The sequence below is a fragment of the Procambarus clarkii genome, chromosome 50 (assembly GCF_040958095.1).
Source record: "Procambarus clarkii isolate CNS0578487 chromosome 50, FALCON_Pclarkii_2.0, whole genome shotgun sequence".
NCBI lineage: Eukaryota > Metazoa > Arthropoda > Malacostraca > Decapoda > Cambaridae > Procambarus > Procambarus clarkii.
Window position 1 is genome coordinate 36,099,451 of NC_091199.1, and position 23,468 is coordinate 36,122,918.

Below are 23,468 nucleotides of genomic sequence, written 5' to 3' on the forward strand. Positions count from 1 at the left end.
ATTAGGCAAATCGGGCCATGCATAGTAGGCTGAGAAGTGCGTTCTGGCTACTAGGTACGACATATATATATATATATATATATATATATATATATATATATATATATATATATATATATATATATGTCATACCTAGAAGCCAGAACGCACTTCTCAGCCTACTATGCAAGGCCCGATTTGCCTAATAAGCCAAGTTTTCCTGAATTATTATATTTACTTTAATTTTTTTCTAATGAAATGATAAAGCTACCCATTTCATTATATATGAGGTCAATTTTTTTTTATTGGAGTTAAAATTAACGTAGATATATGACCGAACCTAACCAACCCTACCTAACCTAACCTAACCTATCTTTATAGGTTAGGTTAGGTTAGGTATCCGAAAAAGTCAGGTTAGGTTAGGTTAGGTAGGTTAGGTAGTCGAAAAACAATTATTTCATGAAAACTTGGCTTATTAGGCAAATCGGGCCATGAATAGTAGGCTGAGAAGTGCATTCTGGCTACTAGGTACGACATATATATATATATATATATATATATATATATATATATATATATATATATATATATATATATATATATATATATATATATATATATATGTCGTACCTAATAGCCAGAACGCACTTCTGAGCCTACTACGCAAGGCCCGATTTGCCTAATAAGCCAAGTTTTCATGAAATAATTGTTTTTCGACTGCCTAACCTACCTAACCTAACCTAACCTAGCTTTTTCGGCTACCTAACCTAACCTAACCTATAAAGAAAGGTTAGGTTAGGTTAGGTAGGGTTGGTTAGGTTCGGTCATATATCTACGTTAATTTTAACTCCAATAAAAAAAAATGACCTCATACATAATGAAATGGGTAGCTTTATCATTTCGTCAGAAAAAAATTAGAGAGAATATATTAATTCAGGAAAACTTGGCTTATTAGGCAAATTGGGCCTTGCATAGTAGGCTGAAAAGTGCGTTCTGGCTACTAGGTGCGACATATATATATATATATATATATATATATATATATATATATATATATATATATATATATATATATATATATATGTCGTACCTAGTAGCCAGAACTCACTTCTCAGCCTACTATTCAAGGCCCGATTTGCCTAATAAGCCAAGTTTTCCTGAATTAATATATTTACTATAATTTTTTTCTTATGAAATGATAAAGCAACCCTTTTCTCTATGTATGAGGTCAATTTTTTTTTATTGGAGTTAAAATTAACGTAGATATATGACCGAACCTAACCAACCCTACCTAACCTAACCTAACCTATATTTATAGGTAAGGTTAGGTTAGGTAGCCAAAAAAAGCTAGGTTAGGTTAGGTTAGGTAAGTTAGGTAGCCGAAAAAACATTAATTCATGAAAATTTGGCTTATTAGGCAAATCGGGCCTTGAATAGTAGGCTGAGAAGTGCGTTCTGGCTATTAGGTACGACATATATATATATATATATATATATATATATATATATGTCGTACCTAGTAGCCAGAACGCACTTCTCAGCCTACTATGCAAGGCCCGATTTGCCTAATAAGCCAAGTTTTCATGAACTAATTGTTTTTCGACTACCTAACCTACCTAACCTAACCTAACCTAACTTTTTCGGCTACCTAACCTAACCTAACCAATAAAGATAGGTTAGGTTAGGTTAGTACCTATCTCAACCTAACATAAACTAATATAACTAAGTCACTAACACATGTTTTTAACATATTATTATAATTATATTTTAAATAAACTAATCTGAAACAATTTATTGACAATCAGGAAAATCACTCGGCCTAATTGGCAAATCGAGCCTTGCATAGTAGGCCGAGAAGTGCGTTCTGGCTAATAGGTACGACATATATATATATATATATATATATATATATGTATATATATATATATATATATGTATATATATATATATATATATATATATATATATATATATATATATATATATATATATATATATATATATATATATATATATGTCGTACCTAGTAGCCAGAACGCACTTCTCAGCCTACTATGCAAGGCCCGATTTGCCTAAAAAGCCAAGTTTTCATGAATTAATTGTTTTTCATCAACCTAACCTACCTAACCTAACCTAACCTAACTTTTTTGGCTACCTAACCTAACCTAACCTATAAAGATAGGTTAGGTTAGGTTAGGTAGGGTTGGTTAGGTTCGGTCATATATCTACGTTAATTTTAACTCCAATAAAAAAATTGACCTCATACATAATGAAATGGGTAGCTTTATCATTTCATAAGAAAAAAATTAGAGAAAATATATTAATTCAGGAAAACTTGGCTTATTAGGCAAATCGGGCCTTGCATAGTAGGCCAAAAAGTGCGTTCTGGCTACTAGGTACGACATATATATATATATATATATATATATATATATATATATATATATATATATATATATATATATATATATATATGTCGTACCTAATAGCCAGAACGCACTTCTCAGCCTACTATTCAAGGCCCGATTTGCCTAATAAGCCAAGTTTTCATGAATTAATGTTTTTTCGTCTACCTAACCTACCTAACCTAACCTAACCTAGCTTTTTTTGGCTACCTAACCTAACCTTACCTATAAATATAGGTTAGGTTAGGTTAGGTAGGGTTGGTTAGGTTCGGTCATATATCTACGTTAATTTTAACTCCAATAAAAAAAAATTGACCTCATACATAGAGAAAAGGGTTGCTTTATCATTTCATAAGAAAAAAATTATAGTAAATATATTAATTCAGGAAAACTTGGCTTATTAGGCAAATCGGGCCTTGAATAGTAGGCTGAGAAGTGAGTTCTGGCTACTAGGTACGACATATATATATATATATATATATATATATATATATATATATATATATATATATATATATATATATATATATATATATATGTCGTACCTAATAGCCAGAACGCACTTCTAAGCCTACTATTCAAGGCCCGATTTGCCTAATAAGCCAAGTTTTCATGAATTAATGTTTTTTCGTCTACCTAACCTACCTAACCTAACCTAACCTAGCTTTTTTTGGCTACCTAACCTAACCTTACCTATAAATACAGGTTAGGTGTGGTTAGGTAGGGTTGGTTAGGTTCGGTCATATATCTAAGTTAATTTTAACTCCAATAAAAAAAAATTGACCTCATACATAGAGAAAAGGGTTGCTTTATCATTTCATAAGAAAAAAATTATAGTAAATATATTAATTCAGGAAAACTTGGCTTATTAGGCAAATCGGGCCTTGAATAGTAGGCTGAGAAGTGAGTTCTGGCTACTAGGTACGACATATATATATATATATATATATATATATATATATATATATATATATATATATATATATATATGTCGTACCTAGTAGCCAGAACTCACTTTTCAGCCTACTATGCAAGGCCCGATTTGCCTAATAAGCCTAGTTTTCATGAATTAATTGTTTTTCGACTACCTAACCTACCTAACCTAACCTAACCTAACTTTTTCGGCTACCTAACCTAACCTAACCTATAAAGATAGGTTAGGTTAGGTTAGGTAGGGTTGGTTAGGTTCGGTCATATATCTACGTTAATTTTAACTTAAATAAAAAAAAATGACCTCATACATAATGAAATGGGTAGCTTTATCATTTCATAAGAAAAAAATTAGAGAAAATCTATTAATTCAGGAAAACTTGGTTTATTAGGCAAATCAGGCCTTGCATAGTAGGCTGAGAAGTGAGTTCTGGCTACTAGGTACGACATATATATATATATATATATATATATATATATATGTCGTACCTAGTAGCCAGAACGCACCACTATGCCTACTATGCAAGGCCCAATTTGCCTAATAAGCCAAGTTTTCATGAATTAATTGTTTTTCGACTACCTAACCTACCTAACCTAACCTAACCTAACTTTTTTTGGCTACCTAACCTAACCTAACCTATAAAGATAGGTTAGGTTAGGTTAGGTAGGGTTGGTTAGGTTCGGTCATATATCTACATTAATTTTAACTCTAATAAAAAAAATTTTACCTCATACATAATGAAATGGGTAGCTTTATCATTTCATAGGAAAAAAATTAGAGAAAATATATTAATTCAGGAAAACTTGGCTTATTAGGCAAATCGGGCCTTGCGTAGTAGGCTGAAAAGTGCGTTCTGGCTACTAGGTACGACATATATATATATATATATATATATATATATATATATATATATATATATATATATATATATATATGTCGTACCTAGTAGCCAGAACTCACTTTTTGGCCTACTATTCAAGGCCCGATTTGCCTAATAAGCCAAGTTTTCCTGAATTAATATATTTTTTCTATTTTTTTTCTTATGAAATGATAAAGCTACCCATTTCATTATGTATGAGGTCAATTTTTTTTTATTGGAGTTAAAATTAACGTAGATATATGACCGAACCTAACCAACCCTACCTAACCTAACCTAACCTATCTTTATAGGTTAGGTTTGGTTAGGTAGCCGAAAAAGTTAGGTTAGGTTAGGTTAGGTAGGTTAGGTAGTCGAAAAACAATTAATTCATGAAAACTTGGCTTATTAGGCAAATCGGGCCTTGCATAGTAGGCTGAGAAGTGCGTTCTGGCTACTAGGTACGACATATATATATATATATATATATATATATATATATATATATATATATATATATATATATATATATATATATATATATATATATATATATATATATATATATATATATATATATATATATATATGTCGTACCTAGTAGCCAGAACCCACTTCTCAGCCTACTATTCAAGGCCCGATTTGCCTAATAAACCAAGTTTTCCTGAATTATTATATTTACTATAATTTTTTTCTTATGAAATGATAAAGCAACCCTTTTCTCTATGTATGAGGTCATTTTTTTTAATTGGAGTTAAAATTAACGTAGATATATGACCGAACCTAACCAACCCTACCTAACCTAACCTAACCTATATTTATAGGTAAGGTTAGGTTAGGTAGCCAAAAAAAGCTAGGTTAGGTTAGGTTAGGTAGGTTAGGTAGACGAAAAAACATTAATTCAGGAAAACTTGGCTTATTAGGCAAATCGGGCCTTGAATAGTAGGCTGAGAAGTGCGTTCTGGCTATTAGGTACGACATATATATATATATATATATATATATATATATATATATATATATATATATATATATATATATATATATATATATATATATATATATATATATATGTCGTACCTAGTAGCCAGAACTCACTTCTCAGCCTACTATGCAAGCCCCGATTTGCCTAATAAGCCAAGTTTTCTTGAATTATTCTATTTTCTAAATTTTTTTTCTTATGAAATGATAAAGCTACCCATTTCATTATGTATGAGGTCAAATTTTTTTTATTGGAGTTAAAAATAACGTAGATATATAACCGAACCTAACCATCCCTACCTAACCTACCCTAACCTATCTTTATAGGTTAGGTTAGGTTAGGGAGCTGAAAAAGGTAAGTTAGGTTAGGTTAGGTTGGTTAGATAGTCGAAAAACATTTAATTCATGAAAACTTGGCTTATTAGGCAAATCGGGCCTTGCATAGTAGGCGGAGAAGTGCGTTCTGGCTATTAGGTACGACATATATATATATATATATATATATATATATATATATATATATATATATATATATATATATATATATATATATATATATATATATATATATATATATATAACTGAAAACTCACACCCCAGAAGTGACTCGAACCCATACTCCCAGGAGCAACGCAACTGGTATGTACAAGACGCCTTAATCCACTTGACCATCACGACCGGACAAAATGAGGTGATAGCCGAGGCTATTTGAACCACCCCATCGCCGGCACTCGGATAGTAATCTTGGGCATAGCATTTTACCAAATCACCTCATTCTTTGGGGCACACGTGAGGAACACAAATGCAAACAAGCCTGAATTTACTAGGATTCATTTACTAGGATGTTGTTTACTAGGATTTCTCTGGCGAGACAACTAACACAACACCTATACCCCCTATTAGACTATTTTACAGGAACTTCTTTTCCACAGCTCATAAAACGGAGGAAAGGGTCCTGAAAGTTATTGTTAATAGAAACGTTATCCCTACAGACAAAAATCAGAGGATACAACTGACGATTTACTATAAAACCAGAAAAACGGCCAGCCTACTCATGAGAAACTCTCCAGACACAAAACAGAACGCTTTAAAAGAGACTAACGTCGTCTATGCCTTCAAATGCCCACTTGGGGACTGTAAGCTCCAAAAAACCCAGTATATAGGCAAGACAACAACATCTCTTTCTAGGCGTTTAACGATGCATAAGCAACAGGGCTCCATTAAGGAACATATAATCTCTTCCCATAACCAAACCATCGCCAGAGAAATCCTAGTAAACAACACAGAAATCATCGATAGATACAGCGATAGCAGGCGGCTTGACGTTTGCGAGGCACTACACATCAAGAAGTCAACACCAGCAATCAACAGCCAATTATTGCACAACTATATTCTACCCACCTCAAGACTCCGCTCCAATATAGAAGCATCAAGAAATATGGACCAATAGGCTTTCTACAAACACTTCTATTCAATACCCATTGTTTCTGTTCTGTCTTGTGTTGATACTTTTAATACCCTATTAATATCCCCTCTTGTTCTGTCTTGTGTTAATGCCACATCACCCCTCCCACCTCACTCAAATGTAGATATAAAATCAGAGATACGTAAGTTCTAATCAGTTGTGTATTTGTGAAGTCTTTGAAAATGTAATAAGTTTTACGAAACGCGCCCGTGTCGCATCAGACTAGAAATAAAAATGAATTTTGGAGAAGTGATTTTTTATTTACCTCCAACAGTGAAGCGTAATGTACGAAAGATTGAGAAAATTCGTGTTAGAATTATTAATCTTACTTTTTCGGTCATATTTAATAATATATGTCTACAGGAAAGACTGCTACCAAAATATACTAATATATATATATATATATATATATATATATATATATATATATATATATATATATATATATATATATATATATATATATATACATATATATATATACATACATATATATATATATATATATATATATATATATATATATATATATATATATATATATATATATATATATATATATATATGTGTGTGTATATATATATGTATATGTCGTACCTAGTAGCCAGAACGCACTTCTCTGCCTATTTTGCAAGGCCCGATTTGCTTAATAAGCCAAGTTTTCATGAATTAATTGTTTTTCGACTACCTAACCTACCTAACCTAACCTAACCTAACTTTTTCAGCTACCTAATCTAACCTAACCTATAAAGATAGGTTAGGTTAGGTTAGGTAGGGTTGGTTAGGTTCGGTCATATATCTAAGTTAATTTTAACTCCAATAAAATAAAATTGACCTCATACATTATGAAATGGGTAGCTTTATCATTTCATAAGAAAAGAATTAGAGAAAATATAATAATAAAGGAAAACTTGGCTTATTAGGCAAATCAGGCCTTGCATAGTAGGCAGAGAAGTGCGTTCTGGCTACTAGGTACGACATATATATATATATATATATATATATATATATATATATATATATATATATATATATATATATATATATATATATATATATATATATATACATATATATATATGTCGTACCTAGTAGCCAGAACGCACTTCTCAGTCTACTATGCAAGGCCCGATTTGCCTAATAAGCCAAGTTTTCCTGAATTAATATATTATCTCAATTTTTTTTCTTATGAAATGATAAAGCTACCCATTTCATTATGTATGAGGTCAATTTTTTGTTATTGTTGTTAAAATTAACGTAGATATATGACCGAACCTTACCAACCCTACCTAACCTAACCTAACCTATCTTTTTAGATTAGGTTAGGTTAGGTAGCTGAAAAAGTTAGGTTAGGTTAGGTTAGGTAGGTTAGGTAGTCGAAAAACAATTAATTCATGAAAACTTGGCTTATTAGGCAAATCGGGCCTTGCATAGTAGGCTGAGAAGTGCGTTCTGGCTACTAGGTACGACATATATATATATATATATATATATATATATATATATATATATATATATATATATATATATATATATATATATATATATATATATATATATATATATTATATATATATATTTTTATACTATAGCTGTACCCGCCACGCGTTGCTGTGGTTCAGTCTGGATATATGGGAATGAAAGAAAAGGGAAGGTGCACATTTATAATATGTCTCATTTCACAGTGCTTGTGGGTATACAATGTTTTTTGCAGTTCTATTGTCTGTAGAGATATAGAGATTGTCTGGTTTGCCGACTCTAGAACATGCAACATTTAATTGTCTATGTGTGAAGCAATCCGTGTCTAGATATAAACTGCATAATTCTAAAGATTGACCCTGAGCTTTGTTGATGGTGATTGCAAACGCCATTCGAATTGGAAATTTCAATCTCATAAATTGAATTGGCATATCCATTGGAATCACAGGAATGTGAGGAATGAGGACATCTTCACATTTGAAAGGTCCTGTCAAGATTGTTACTTCTACAACGACGCGGTTTAATTTTGTTTACCGTTGGCACGTGGCATTGCAAAGTTTTGACTAGTTGATATTTTGCAACATGATAATTGGCAAGCCGATTTTCAATTGCAGTAACCGGCATGTTTCCGTTCACAATTTCCAGCAATTGATGTGAGAATATCTCAGCTGGCGAATCGTTTTGCAGCTGGAAACGCATATTTGTAGTTAATTTAAATGTCTTTATGTGGCGCCACAAAGTAGAGTATTTCAGGCAAGCATTTATTTTGTCCACTGGTGTCGATCGAGGAATTACAGATAATGTTTGCCTGAGAACTCCTGCAAGCAATATTACTGCGTTCCCAAATGGTCTGATGTTTACAGGCCAATCATGCAATTATCGATCAAGAACCTCGCGCGATTTTTTGTGGGCCATTGTGCATTCATCCCAAACAATAAGTTTGCATTTCTGCAATACTTTTCCTATGAAGGATGCTTTGGAAATGTTGCACGTGGGAGTTTCAATGAATTGCATGTTCAATGCCAATTTCAAAGCTGAAGTAGCAGTTCTTCCACATGGTAGCAATGTTGCAGCAATTGTGGACGATGCAAGAGCTAAGGTTATGCCATTTTAGGATCGAAATGCTGCAAGAATCAATCTAATTAAGAAGGTTTTACCAGTTCCTCCTGGCGCATCAAAGAAGATTTCTCCAAGCCCGTTATTGACAGTTTGAATTATTTGATTGCAAATGCCTTTTCGCTCAAGCGTTAGATTAGGAATATTTGATTGTACATACGGCAACAGATCACCTGCGATGTAATTTTGTTCACGACCCAATTCTACATTGAAGAAGCCGCAGCAGATCGATTCGGTGATGGCATTTCCAACTGATTGAGTGCTTTGTTCGCGATTTCTAAGCACAAATCTTCAATCATTATCAACGCTTCGCTGTAGATTTTGGTGTGAAATCCATGTTCATATTTGAATTTTCCTTGCGTATTCGACGGACAATATCTTCCGCGATGTGCAATTTATATTTCTCCCATGACTCTGTTGGAGATGAAGGAGAGCAGGCGGTCAATATGATTACAAACAACACACGAATTTGATTTGGATGTGACGTGTTGGACGCATATTAAGACATACATCCCAGTGTCAGTAATTTTCCAATAAATTCAGACCTTGACATGCACTACAGGAAGTAGCATCTGTTACGCCGTTGACAAATCTCAATTGCTGGAAAGACGTTGGACCGGACACATTTACCAACAGCATGCGAAGAAAGAAGCATTCATCTTGATTGGGAAGCACTGTGCACAGTCTGCCTATCGTAGTTTATTTAAATATGCCAGTTTGTCCGTCGACTCGCTCTCCTCGTTTGCGTCGTTCAAATGATTTTCTATTGGCATTCCATGTGTAATATGTAGGAACTTCAGAATACAGCAGTGATTTTGCAAACGCCTCATTTTGACATAAGGTGAAGAAAGCAGTTAACGTTGCAGCCGGTGGATTCATGGTTGTTTGTTGCACATTTGCAGCTGTGAAATAAACGTTTTGTCCATTTTCTTGTTTCAAAACAAAAACAAAAAAATACTAAAGAAATATTTTAATTCAAACGCAGATCAACCAACACAGCTCAATTTCACCACCAATTGCACTGAAAAATATGAAGAACAGTTTAAAAAACGAAATGAATTTTTTTTTAAATAGAATCAAATAAACTATACTCACGAAATGAACAGTATGGTAAACAATACAGCTCAATTCCAATGCAATGTCACACAAAATATTTATATCAAAATGAAAAAAACAATCAAAATCTATGAAAATTCAATTTATCAATGCAATCGGAAACATTGAAATGAAATCATAGCATATTTTATTTAGTGCGTATTCCTCTTGTGTGCAACAGATGGCACTGTTAAAAAAAAAAAAACATTTTTTTACCTGTCACAGGTGTGGCATCTAAATAGTAGGTATATAAAACCACACACATATTCGAATGGAATGTTGTGTAAAAATTTCAAAGCAATCTGTGAAAACTTTTGGAGAGCTTTGAAAACTTTTGGAGATTGCAGCGTGTGTTGCTCTTACTACCTACATATGGCACTGTTTAAAAAAAAACTGTTTTTTTCTTGTTACAGGTGTGGCATTTATATTGTAGGTATATAAAAACATGCACCTATTCGAATGCACCGTTATATCAAATTTTCAAAGCAATCAGTAAAGAGGTTTCGAAGATTTCCCTCACATGAAAACACAGTTTATCAGAAAAAGCATGTTTTTTCTCATCACAGAAGTGACATCTATATAGTATGTATATAAAAACCTGCTCGGATGCGAATGGAACATTGTGTGAAAATTTCAAAGCAATCGGTGAAAAACTTTCGGGGATTAGCGATTTTGAACAAATAAACATTTCTATTTTTATTTATATAGATTGACATATATAGGATGTCAGTCCCTTTCTATTACAGATCTGAATTTAGAAAATACGATTATACCCTAATTTATATTACAATATACTATATTGTAATATAAATACTATATATACTAAATACTAATACTATATATATATTTCTATTACAGATCTGAATTTAGAAAATACGATTATACCCTAATTTATATTACAATAATTTATATTACAATATAAATTAGGAACAAGGTATTAAAAACGTTTGTTCGAAAAGTTTTAAAGTAAGTAATTCAAAGATTATTAAAAGGTTCCTTGAAACGTTTCCAACTCACATTCTAAGGTCTTTTTAAAAATTCTCATAATACGTTTTTTAAAAGTAATTACAAACGAGCCAAAAAAAATGAAATGTCGTTTTTAGCATGTTTTTAAACGTGAAAATGTTTGCTAGGCATGCTCGTCCATCCATAATGAATATTGGTACTATATACAACCATCCATAGCGACTATAGGTACTTTGCTTGTCCATCCATAGTGACTAGAGATACTATGTACGTCCATCAACATTGACTATAGATATTATGTACGTCCTTCCATATTGACTCTAGGTACTATGTTTGTTCATGAATAGTGAATATAGGTACTATGCTCGTCCATCCTTAGTGACTATAGGTACTTTGCTTGTCCATCCATAGTGACTAGAGATACTATGTACGTCCATCAACATTGACTATAGATATTATGTACGTCCTTCCATAGTGACTCTAGGTATTATGTTTGTTCATGAATAGTGAATATAGGTACTATGCTCGTCCATCAATACTGACTATAAGTACTGTATCTGTCCATCCATAGAAACTATAGATACTATATACGTCCATCCATATTGACTATAGGTACTATATACTTCCATCCATAGTAACTATAGATACTATATACGTCCATCCATAGTGATTATAGGTACTAAGGTCATCCACCCATAGTGATTATAGGTACTATGCTCGTCAATCCATAGTGAATGTAGTTACTTGGTATGTCCATCAATATTGACTATAGGTTCTACGCTTATCCATCTAGAGTGACAACAGTTACTATGCTTGTCCAGCCATAGTGACTATAGGTACTGTGCATGTCCATCCATAGTTATCTTGAGATGATTCTTGAGGTTATCTTGAGATGATTTCGGGGCTTTTTAGTATCCCCGCGGCCCGGTCCTCGACCAGGTCTCCACCCCCAGGAAGAAGCCCGTGACAGCTGACTAACACCCAGGTACCTATTTTACTGCTAGGTAACAGGGGCATAGGGTGAAAGAAACTCTGCCCATTATTTCTCGCCGGCGCCTGGGATCGAACCCAGGACCACAGGATCACAAGTCAAGCGTGCTGTCCGCTCGGCCGACCGGCTCCCACTATAGGTACTATATACATCAATCCATAGTGACTATAGATACTCTATTCGTCCATTAATAATGATTATAGGTACTATACACGACATTCAACAGTGGTCAAAGATATTATGCTCATCCATCCATAGTGAATAAAGGTACTATGCTCGTCCATCCATAGTGACTATAGGTACTATACTCGTCCATCAATAATGATAAGGATTGTGATGTTGTGTACCTTGACTTTAGCAAAGCTTTTGATACAGTGCCACATGAAAGACTAATTAAAAAAATAGAAGCTCTTGGTATTGGGGGTGCAATATTAACTTGGGTTAGGGCATGGCTATTCCAAAGGAAACAGAGAGTTAGTATAAATGGGGTTAAGTCAGAGTGGGATAATGTTGTTAGTGGAGTACCTCATGGCTCTGTCCTGGGACCTCTGTTGTTTATAATATATATAAATGATTTAGATTCAGGTTTGAGTAGCAACATTTGCAAATTTGCCGATGATACGAAAATCGGTAGGGAAATTAATTCGGAGGAGGACTCACTATCACTTCAAGTTGATCTAGATAGTGTTTTGAAATGGTCAAAGGGTTGGCAAATGCAGTTTAATGCTGATAAATGTAAAGTTCTGAGGCTAGGTAATGATGATAGAGTTACAAGATACGAGCTAGATGGTGTTGATATTGCGAAGTCAGATTGCGAAAGGGATCTGGGAGTTATGATTAGTAAGAATTTAAAACAAAAGGATCAATGCATGAATGTTCGTAATAAGGCGAATAGGACACTGGGATTTATTAATCGAAGCGTTAGTAACAAGACTCCCGGTGTGGTTCTTAAGCTATATCTTGCTCTGGTTAGGCCCCATTTAGATTATGCAGTTCAGTTTTGGTCGCCGTATTATAGAATGGATATAAATTCACTTGAACGTGTCCAACGGAGGATGACTAAGTTAATTCCCCAAATTAGAAATCTTTCATATGAAGAAAGATTAACAAAGCTTAAGTTGCATTCACTGGAAAGGCAAAGAGTTAGGGGTGACATGATAGAGGTTTACAAGTGGATGAATGGACATAACAGGGGGGATATTAATAGGGTATTAAAAATATCAACACAAGACAGAACACGAAACAATGGGTATAAATTGGATAAGTTTAGATTTAGGAAAAACTTGGGTAAATACTGGTTCAGTAACAGGGTTGTTGATTTGTGGAACCAATTGCCGCGTAACGTGGTGGAGGTGGGGTCCCTCCATTGTTTCAAGCGCGGGTTGGACAAGTATATGAGTGGGATAGGGTGGTTATAGTTAGGAGCTGCATCGTATGGACCAATAGGCCTTCTGCAGTTACCTTTGTTCTTATGTTCTTATGTTCTTACTATAGGAACTATGCTCGTCCATCCATAATGACCATAGGTACTAGGATCGTCCATCCATAGTGACTATAGGTACTATATACGTCCATCAATAGTGATTATAGGTACTATATAAGACCATCCATAGTGACTATTGGTACCATGCTCGTCCACTAATAGTGACTATAGGTACTATGCTCGTCCATCCACAGTGACTATAGGTACTCTGATCGTCCATCCATAGTAACAATAGGTTCTATGCTCATCCATTCATAGTGACTGTAGGTACTATGTTCGTCCATCCAAAATAACTATAGGTACTATACTCGTCCATCCATAGTAACTATAGATATTATGTACGTCAATCCATAGTGACTATAGGTACTATGCTCATCCATCCATAGTGACTGTAGGTACTATGCTCATCCATCTATAGTGAATATAGGGACTATGCCCGTCAATCTATAGTGACTATAGTTAGTATATACGTGCATCAATAGAGAATATAGGTATTATGCTCGTCCATCTAGAGTGACTATAGGCACTATGCTCGTACATATATAGTGACTATAGGTACACTTCACGTTCATCCATTGCGACAATATTCACTTTATATGTCCATCCATAGTGACTATAGGTTCTTTGCTCGTCCATCCATAGTGATTATAGGTTCTATGCCCGTCAATCTATAGTGACTATAGTTACTATATACGTGAATCAATAGAGAATATAGGTATTATGCTCGTCCATCTAGAGTGACAATAGGTATTATGATCGTCCACCTATAGTGACTATAGGTACTATGCACGTCCATCTATAGAGACTATAGGTTCTATGCTCATCCATCAATAGTGACTATATGTACTATGCCCGTCTATGCATAGTGACTATAGGTACTAAATATGTCCACTCATAGTGACTATAGGTACTATATATGTCCATCCATAGTGACTATAAGGACTTTGCTCGCCCATCCATAGCAACTATCGGTACTGTATATGTCCATCCATAGTGACTATATGTACTATATATGTCCATCCACAGTGACTATAAGGCCTTTGCTCGTCCATCCATAGTGACTAGATATTTTGCTCGTCCATCCATAGTGACTATAGATACTATGCTCGTCCATCCATAGTGATTATATATATTATGTACGTCCTTCCATAGTGACTATTGGTACTATGCTTGTTCATGCATAGTGAATATAGGTACTATGTGCTGGAAATTTTCCAACACTAATACACCGTTTCTTGTATTAGAATACATCATTATTATATTAACCATAGTATTTACTAACTCTACTATTATGTAGAACTAATTCAATTAATGTTTCTATTGCGACGCAATATTTGCCAAATTCTTCCCACGGTCTCAATGACGCCGGGAGGTAGCTACAGGCTAAAACATTAATCTCTCCACATTTAGTTGCATCTAAAAAAAAGTTTAGTTAATTACGTTCCATTACTAAGGATAATCATATATTAAGTTGATTATTTACGTAACATATTATTACATACTTAATTCGTTCATTTAGGTGTATTAACAACTATAGTAGAAAATATTGCAAAGTAAAGCAATTTATATGATATTTCTTCATGCAGACGTAATAAGCTGACCTGAATTATGCAAAATATGTTGCATGTTAATGCATTATTTAGTGACATAAGCACTTGTCACCAGTCCTTTCCTTCCGAATTAATTGCAAGTAAAAATAAAGTACTTTAAGCTCGAGAATACTTTGAGCAGGCTGCGCATGCGTAGCACAGCCTGGGAGGAAGGAGAGCGACGTGCTTGCTGCCCGACCCCGACGAGTGACGCCATATTAGCAGCGTGCGAGAGAGACAACGCAGTAGTAAAGCATTTGCTTAGTTTAATTATTCGTTCTTACAATCACAAGAGCGTTTCAACGTTAAATTGACAATCAATAGCCGTGTCCTGGAATCAGAGTGATAACAAATCCGAAGTCAATGTCCTTCACACAGCAGCTGAAGACGAAGGATTGCGTGTTTCTCGCCATAAACGGACACGCGGCTCGGCAACTATAATTTTTTTCTTTTTGTTATACTGTGTACACATTTAACATTTAGACTAGTTGTCGTTAGGCCACTCAATTAAAACAAAACCCCAGTACGTCTCTTTAACAATATTCTTAATTTATATAGGAATCAATATTGCATTAATACCTGTAAATAAATTCTACACTGATTGCTATATTCAGTAGGAATATTTCCTTTAATTAGGATGTATTATTAATAGTCAAGTAGAAAGCTTCTCTAGTCTGTTGCCTTGCAGCAACCGGGTCCGCGTCAAGCGAGATACTAGGCTGTCCCACCTTCAGGCAACAATTTTGTCAGACGCAATACGTCGTCAGGAGTGTGGCAGTTAACTTCACATCTCTCGCAATTCACAGCTAAGCTGTATAAATTAATGTAGATACTATTAACGTAGACATTTTAATGATCTCCCATTGAGATCCATGTTACTAACCACTGGTAGTAATACTTGTCTATCGAAGTATCTTGAGGTCAATTCGATTCTAATTATTATTGCCCAACTTGCAATTACTTATTTGATTTACTTCAGTGAACGAACCACACTGAAATGATGTCAGGAATACAATAGTCTTTTGACATATAACCCCCCATTTTGGGTGAGAACATTTGATTCATAAATTACAGTCCCTTTAATATTCAAGATAATAATTATCAATAATATCCATAGGACACTAGTTCATGGATTTAATAGTAAACCACATGCTCTACCCAGTTTCCACTTTTCCTTTAAAAAGTGGTGGTCCTTCGCCGCTATCGAAATCTAGCATTCAATTTAAATGAATTATATGAGTCAAGTTTTCCCACACTATGTTTGTTAATGCATAGTGAACATAGGTACTATGCTCGTCCATCAATAATGACTATAGGTACTATGCTCGTCCATCTATCGTGACTATAGGTACTATGCTCGTCCATCCATAATGACTATAGGTACTATGCTCGTCCATCTATAGTGACTATAGGTACTATGCTCGTCTATCCATAGTGACTATAGGTACTATGCACGTCCATCCATTGTAACTATAAGCACTATTCTTGTACATCTATAGAGACTATAGATACACTGCGCGTTCATCCATTGGTACCATATTTACTATATATGTCCATCCATAGTGACTATAGGTTCTTTGCTCGTCCATCCATAGTGATTATAGGTACTATGTCCGTCAACCCATAGTGACTATCGTAACTATATTCGTGCATCAATAGAGACTATAGGTACTATGCTCGTCCATCTACAGTGACAGTAGGTATTATGCTTGTTCATATATTGTGAATATAGGTATTATGCTCGTTCATTCATAGGTACTATGCATGTCGTTCCACAGTGACTATAGGAACTATGTACGTCTATCCATAGTGACTATAAGTACCATATACGTCCATCAATAGTGACTATAGGTACTATGCATGTCCTTCCATAGTGACTATAGGTACTATGCTCGTCCATCCGTAGTGACTATAGGTACTATGCTCGTCCATCCATAGTAACTATAAGTACTATGCTTGTCCATCCATTGTGTCTATAGTTACTTTGCTCGTCCATCTATAGTGATTATAGTTACTATATATGTTCATCCATATTGAATATAATTGCTGTATATGTCCATTAATAGTGACTATGGATACTATGCTCGTCCATGCATAGTAATTATAGGGACTATGCTCGTCCATCCATAGTGACTATATGTACTATACGCGCCCATCTATAGTGATTATAGGTATTATGCTCGTCAATCCATAATGACTATAGGAACTATGCTCGTTCATCAATAGTGATTATAGTTACTATATATGTCCATCCATAGTGATTATAAGTACTATGCTCGTCCATCCATAGTGACTATAAGTACTATGCTTGTCCGTCTATAGTGACTTTTGGTACTATGCACGTCCATGCATAGTGACTATAGGAACTATGGTCGTTCATCCATTGTTATTATAGTTACTATATGTGTCCGTCCATAGTGACCAAAATACTATGCTTGTCCATCTATAGTGACTATAGGTACTATACTCGTCCATTCATAGTAACTATAGGTACTATACTCGTCCATCCATTGTAAGTATAGGTAATTTTCCCGTCCATCATTAGTGGTTATAGATACTATTTTCGTCAATCCATAGTCGCTATAGGTACTATCGTCTGTGGATGACAGGCAGTGCTTGATGCTGAAGGTGAAAAGACTGAATAGTTCATTTCCAAGATTCTTTAACAAATTGGCGACATAATGGCGCCAGGAACAAGAGAATAGTATTTTAACAAAATTATTGTTGTAAACTTTAGTGTAGAACAAAAGTGTTCAACAGGTACACAAAAGGTACAGAGTGCACTTTTCTGTAGTCTGTGGCTAAAATCTTGAGTGAAGTCAAACAGACATGAATCGAGTGAGGAAACTGACAGACAAAGCAACATCGACAAGTCTACTCTATAAATGACTCCTTACCTTCAGTCATGTTGGCTATCACCATCAGCATACTTCTCACACCTGTAAACAGTTGCCACCATTAAGATCGTATCCTTACATGTGTTTCTATGATGTGTTCAAAACTAGAGATTACATTGTGTACTGGTGCCTTATGGTGTGTACTAGTGCCTTATGGCACCAGTACACACCATAAGTCAGGTGTGTCAGGTCAGTGTTTGACCTGCCATAAGCCATAAGTCAGGTGTGTTTGAGTCAGTCAGGTGCAGTCACAGTGAGAGGTTGTGTTAGCTGGAGCTCCGATTCTAATAACATTATTATTGCAATAATGGAAGGATTAGTGAAGGATTTGGTAAGTCTGGTTGGAGCTCTGAGAGCAGAGAGGGATTCCCTGCGGGAGGAGGTACGACGGCTGAGACTTCGGGAGGAAACGAACGAGGAGGCCAGTGTTGACGGGACCTCATTAAGGAGGACTGACGGGACCAGTATTAAGAAGTCCTCGTCTTGGCAAGTTGTGAAAGACAGGGGTCTTAAGAAGACCTTGGCAAAACCGACAACTAATAGCCTACACCTAAGGACTTTTAACGCATTTGACGTATTAGAGGACGAGTGTTGTGTTGAACCTGTTGTTCAACGAGGTGGCAAAGACAAAGTCACGAGGAGCATTGAAGCGCAGGTCCCTCAAACTGCTCGAAAGGAAAAGGGAGAATCGAAGCGAATTTTGGTTGTGGGAGATTCCCAGGTGAGGTATTTAGACAGAACGTTTTGTGCCAGAGACAGGGGGAACAGATTAAGGATTTGCTATCCGGGAGCTGGAATTGGTGATATTGTTGGAAACATGAATGATATTATGACAGGAAATGGGAACAAACCCATTATTTGTATTAGTGCAGGGGGTAATGATGTTGGACGAGTTAGGAGTGAGGAACTAATACAGAGATTCAGGACAGCCATTGAATTAGTTAGGAGCAAGGGAGGAATCCCGATCATATGTGGCATTCTTCCAAGAAAGGGAGTGGGAAATGAATGGATGTCGAGGGCAATTGGTGTCAATTGCCGGCTGGAAAGATATTGCAAATCAAATACAATATCTTTCATAGACAACTGGGAACACTTCTATGGAAGAAATGAAATGTATGCTCGTGATGGGGTGCATCTATCGAGAGCTGGGGTTGTTGCTGTTGCGAACTCGTTGGAAGAAGTGGTTAGAGGTGTTTGTTTGGGTTTAAACTGTTAGTAGATAGAGGTATGGGAATTGATTTGGAGGCAGGAGATAATAAAAGTATGTGTTTGTGGGAGAAAGGAATTGGCAAAATGATCAGGGAAAGAGAAGGGCCTCAAAATAACAATTCACATAGGGTATATTACACTAACAGTAGAAGTCTAAGAAATAAAATTAACGAATTAAATGCTCTTGTCTGCACAGAAAAAATAGATATTATTGAACTTACCGAAACGTGGATGAATGTAGAAAATAGAGAACTATTAGCTGAATATCAAATAAATGGATTTAAACAATTTCACACAGATAGATATATTAGACGAGGAGGGGGAGTAGCCATATAGGTTAGGGACAATTTGAAATGTAGTCTCAAAGAGGGAATCAAAACTGAGCCACACACAGAAACGATTTGTTTAAACTAATAGTGCATTTATCAGCATTAAACTATCAGTTTAATGCTGATAAATGTAAAGTTCTGAGGTTAGGTAATGATGATAGGGTTACAAGATACGAGCTAGATGGTGGTGAGATTGCGAAGTCGAATTGCGAAAGGGATCTGGGAGTTATGATTAGTAAGAATTTAAAACAAAAGGATCAATGCATAAATGTTCGTAATAAGGCAAATCGGACACTTGGATTTATTAATCGTAGCGTTAGTAACAAGACACCTGGTGTGGTTCTCAAGCTATATCTTGCTCTAGTTAGGCCTCATTTAGATTATGCAGTTCAGTTTTGGTCGCCATATTATAGAATGGATATAAATTCACTTGAACGTGTCCAGCGTAGGATGACTAAGTTAATTCACCAAATTAGAAATCTTTCATATGAAGAAAGATTAACAAAGCTTAAGCTGCATTCACTGGAAAGGCGAAGAGTTAGGGGTGACATGACAGAGGTTTACAAGTGGGTGAATGGACATAACAATGGGGATATTAATAGGGTATTAAAAATATCAACACACGACAGAACACGAAACAATGGGTATAAATTGGATAAGTTTAGATTTAGGAAAGACTTGGGTAAATACTGGTTCAGTAACAGAGTTGTTGATTTGTGGAACCAATTGCCGCGTAACATTGTGGAGGTGGGGTCCCTCGATTGTTTCAAGCATGGGTTGGACAAGTATATGAGTGGGATTGGGTGGTTATAAATAGGAGCTGCCTCGTATGGGCCAATAGGCCTTCTGCAGTTGCCTTTGTTCTTATGTTCTTATGGTGTGTACTGGTGCCTTATGTTGTGTTCTGGTACCTTATGGAGTGTACTGGTGCCTTATGGTGTGTACTGATGCATTATGGTGTGTACTGGTGCCTTATGGTGTGTACTTGTGCCTTATGGTGTGTCCTGGTGCCTTATACTGTCTACTGGTGCCATATAGTGTGTACTGGTGCCTTATAGTGTGATCTGGTGCCTTATGGTGTGTACTGGTGCCTTATGGTGTGTACTGGTGCCTTATGGTGTGTACTGGTGCCTTATGGTGTGTACTGGTGCCTTATGGTGTGTACTGGTGCCTTATGGTGTGTACTGGTGCCTTATGGTGTGTACTGGTGCATTATAGTGTGTACTGGTGCTTTATCGTGTGTATTGGTGCCTTATGGTGTGAACTGGTGCCTTATGGTGTGTACTGGTGCATTATTGTGTGTATTGGTGCCTTATGGTGTGTACTGGTGCCTTATGTTGTGTACTGGTGCGTTATGGTGTGTACTGGTACCTTATGGTGTATACTGGAGCCTTATGGTGTGTACTGGTGCCTTATGGTGTGTTCTGGTGCCTTTTGGTGTGTACTGGTGCCTTATGGTGTGTACTGGTGCCTTATGGTTTGTACTGGTGCATTATAGCGTGTACTGGTGCTTTATCGTGTGTATTGGTGCCGTATGGTGTGAACTGGTGCCTTATGGTGTGTACTGGTGCATTATTGTGTGTATTGGTGCCTTATGGTGTGTACTGGTGCCTTATGGTGTGTACTGGTACCTTATGGTGTATACTGGAGCCTTATGGTGTGTACTGGTGCCTTATGGTGTGTACTGGTCCCTTATACTGTGTACTGTTGCTTTAAGGTGTGTACTGGTGCCTTATGGTGTGTACTGGTGCCTTATACTGTGTACTGTTGCTTTAAGGTGTGTACTGGTACCTAATTGTGTGTACTTTTTTTCAGTGATATTCCTGCGCGGGCCCTAAGCCTCTGGCTGGCCCACTAAGTGTTGCTAGTTTCTGTTTTACTTGGGCTGAGTATGAAAATTTATGACTCTTATGGTCGCTTCAGTAAGATTTTGCCATATGTGTTTAACAACTTCTTCTGCTCTGTTGAATCTAAGTTGAAATCTTAATGGGTTTGTAACTGTGCACTGTGTTAGATAATGTTCCAGTGGTCTGTCGGCCATTTCTCCACAGTGCTGACATTGATGTGTACTGGTACCTTATGGTGTGTACTGGTGCCTTATGGTGTGTACTGGTGCCTTATGGTGTGTTCTGGTGTCTTTTGGTGCGTACTGGTGCCCTATGGTGTGTACTGGTACCTTATGGTGTGTACTGGTATCTTTTGGTGTGTGCTGGTGCCTTATGGTGTGTACTGGTGCCTTATGGTGTGTACTGGTGCCTTATGGTGTGTACTGGTGCCTTATGGTGTGTACTGGTGCTTTATGGTGTGTATTGGTGCATTATGGTGTGCACTGGTGCATTATGGTGCGTACTGGTGCCTAATGGTGTGTATTGGTGCCTAATGGTGTGTACTGGTGCCTTTTACTGTGTACTGGTGCATTATGGTGTGTACTGGTGCATTGTAGTGTGTACTGGTGCTTTTTACTGTGTACTGGTGCATTATGGTGTGTTCTGGTGCCTTATGGTGTGTACTGGTTGTTTTACGGTGTTTAACGGTGCCTTAATATGTGTACCGGTGACATATGGTGTGTACCGGTGCCTTATGGTGTGTACTGGTGCCTTATGGTGTGTACTGGTGCCGTATGGAGTGTACTGGTGCCTTATGGTGTGTACTGGTGCCTTATGGTGTGTACTGGTGCCTTACGGTGTGTACTGGTGCATTATGGTGTGTACTGGTGCATTACGGTGTGTACTGGTGCCTTATGGTGTGTACTTGTGCCTTATGGTGTGTACTGGTGTATTATGGTGAGTACTCTTACCTTATTGTGTGTACTGGTGCCTTATGGTGTGTACTGGTGCCTTATGGTGTGTACTCTTACCTTATTGTGTGTACTGGTGCCTTATGGTGTGTACTGGTGCATTATGGCGTGTACTGGTGCCTTATAGTGTGTACTGGTACCTTATGGTGTGTGTTTTGGTTCCTTATGGTGTGTACTGGTGCCTTATGGCGTGTACTGGTGCCTTATAGTGTGTACTGGTACCTTATGGTGTGTACTGGTGCATTATGGTGTGTACTGGTGTCTTATGGTGTGTACTGGTGTCTTATGGAGTGTACTTGTACCTTATTGTGTGTACTGGTGCCTTATGGTGTGTACTGTGCCTTATTGTGTGTACTCGTACCTTATGGTGTGTACCAGTGCCTTATGGTGTGTACTGGTCCCTTATGGTATGTACTGGTGCCTTATGGTGTGTACTGGTGCCTTATGGTGTGTACTGGTGCCTTATGGTGCGTACCGGTGCCTTATGGTGTGTACTGGTGCCTTATAGTGTGTACTGGTGTCTTATAGTGTGTACTGGTGCCTTATAGTGTGTACTTGTGCCTTATAGTGTGTACTGGTGCTGGTGCCTTATTGTGTATACTGGTACTTTATGGTGTGTACTGGTGCCTTATGGTGTGTACTGGTGCCTTATGGTGTGTACTGGTGCCTTATGGTGTGTACTGGTGCCTTATGGTGTGTACTGGTGCCTTATGGTGTGTACTGGTGCCTTATGGTGTGTACTGTGCCTTATAGTGTGTACTCGTACCTTATGGTGTGTACCGGTGCCTTATGGTGTGTACTGGTGCCTTATGGTGTGTACTGGTGCCTTATGGTGTGTACTGGTGCCTTATGGTGTGTACTGGTGCCTTATGGTGTGTACTGTGCCTTATAGTGTGTACT

General features: G+C 36.4%; 1 protein-coding gene across 1 annotated transcript in view; it reads right to left on the reverse strand.

The window, feature by feature from the left end:
* The window catches only part of LOC138351748 (golgin subfamily A member 6-like protein 22), a 102,073-nt gene that overhangs the window by 77,982 nt on the left and 623 nt on the right, over window positions 1-23,468 (reverse strand). The window contains exon 2 of the mRNA XM_069303776.1: window positions 18,234-18,275. Coding sequence (XP_069159877.1) covers window positions 18,234-18,275 — 42 coding nt within the window. The remainder of the gene's footprint in view (window positions 1-18,233; window positions 18,276-23,468) is intronic.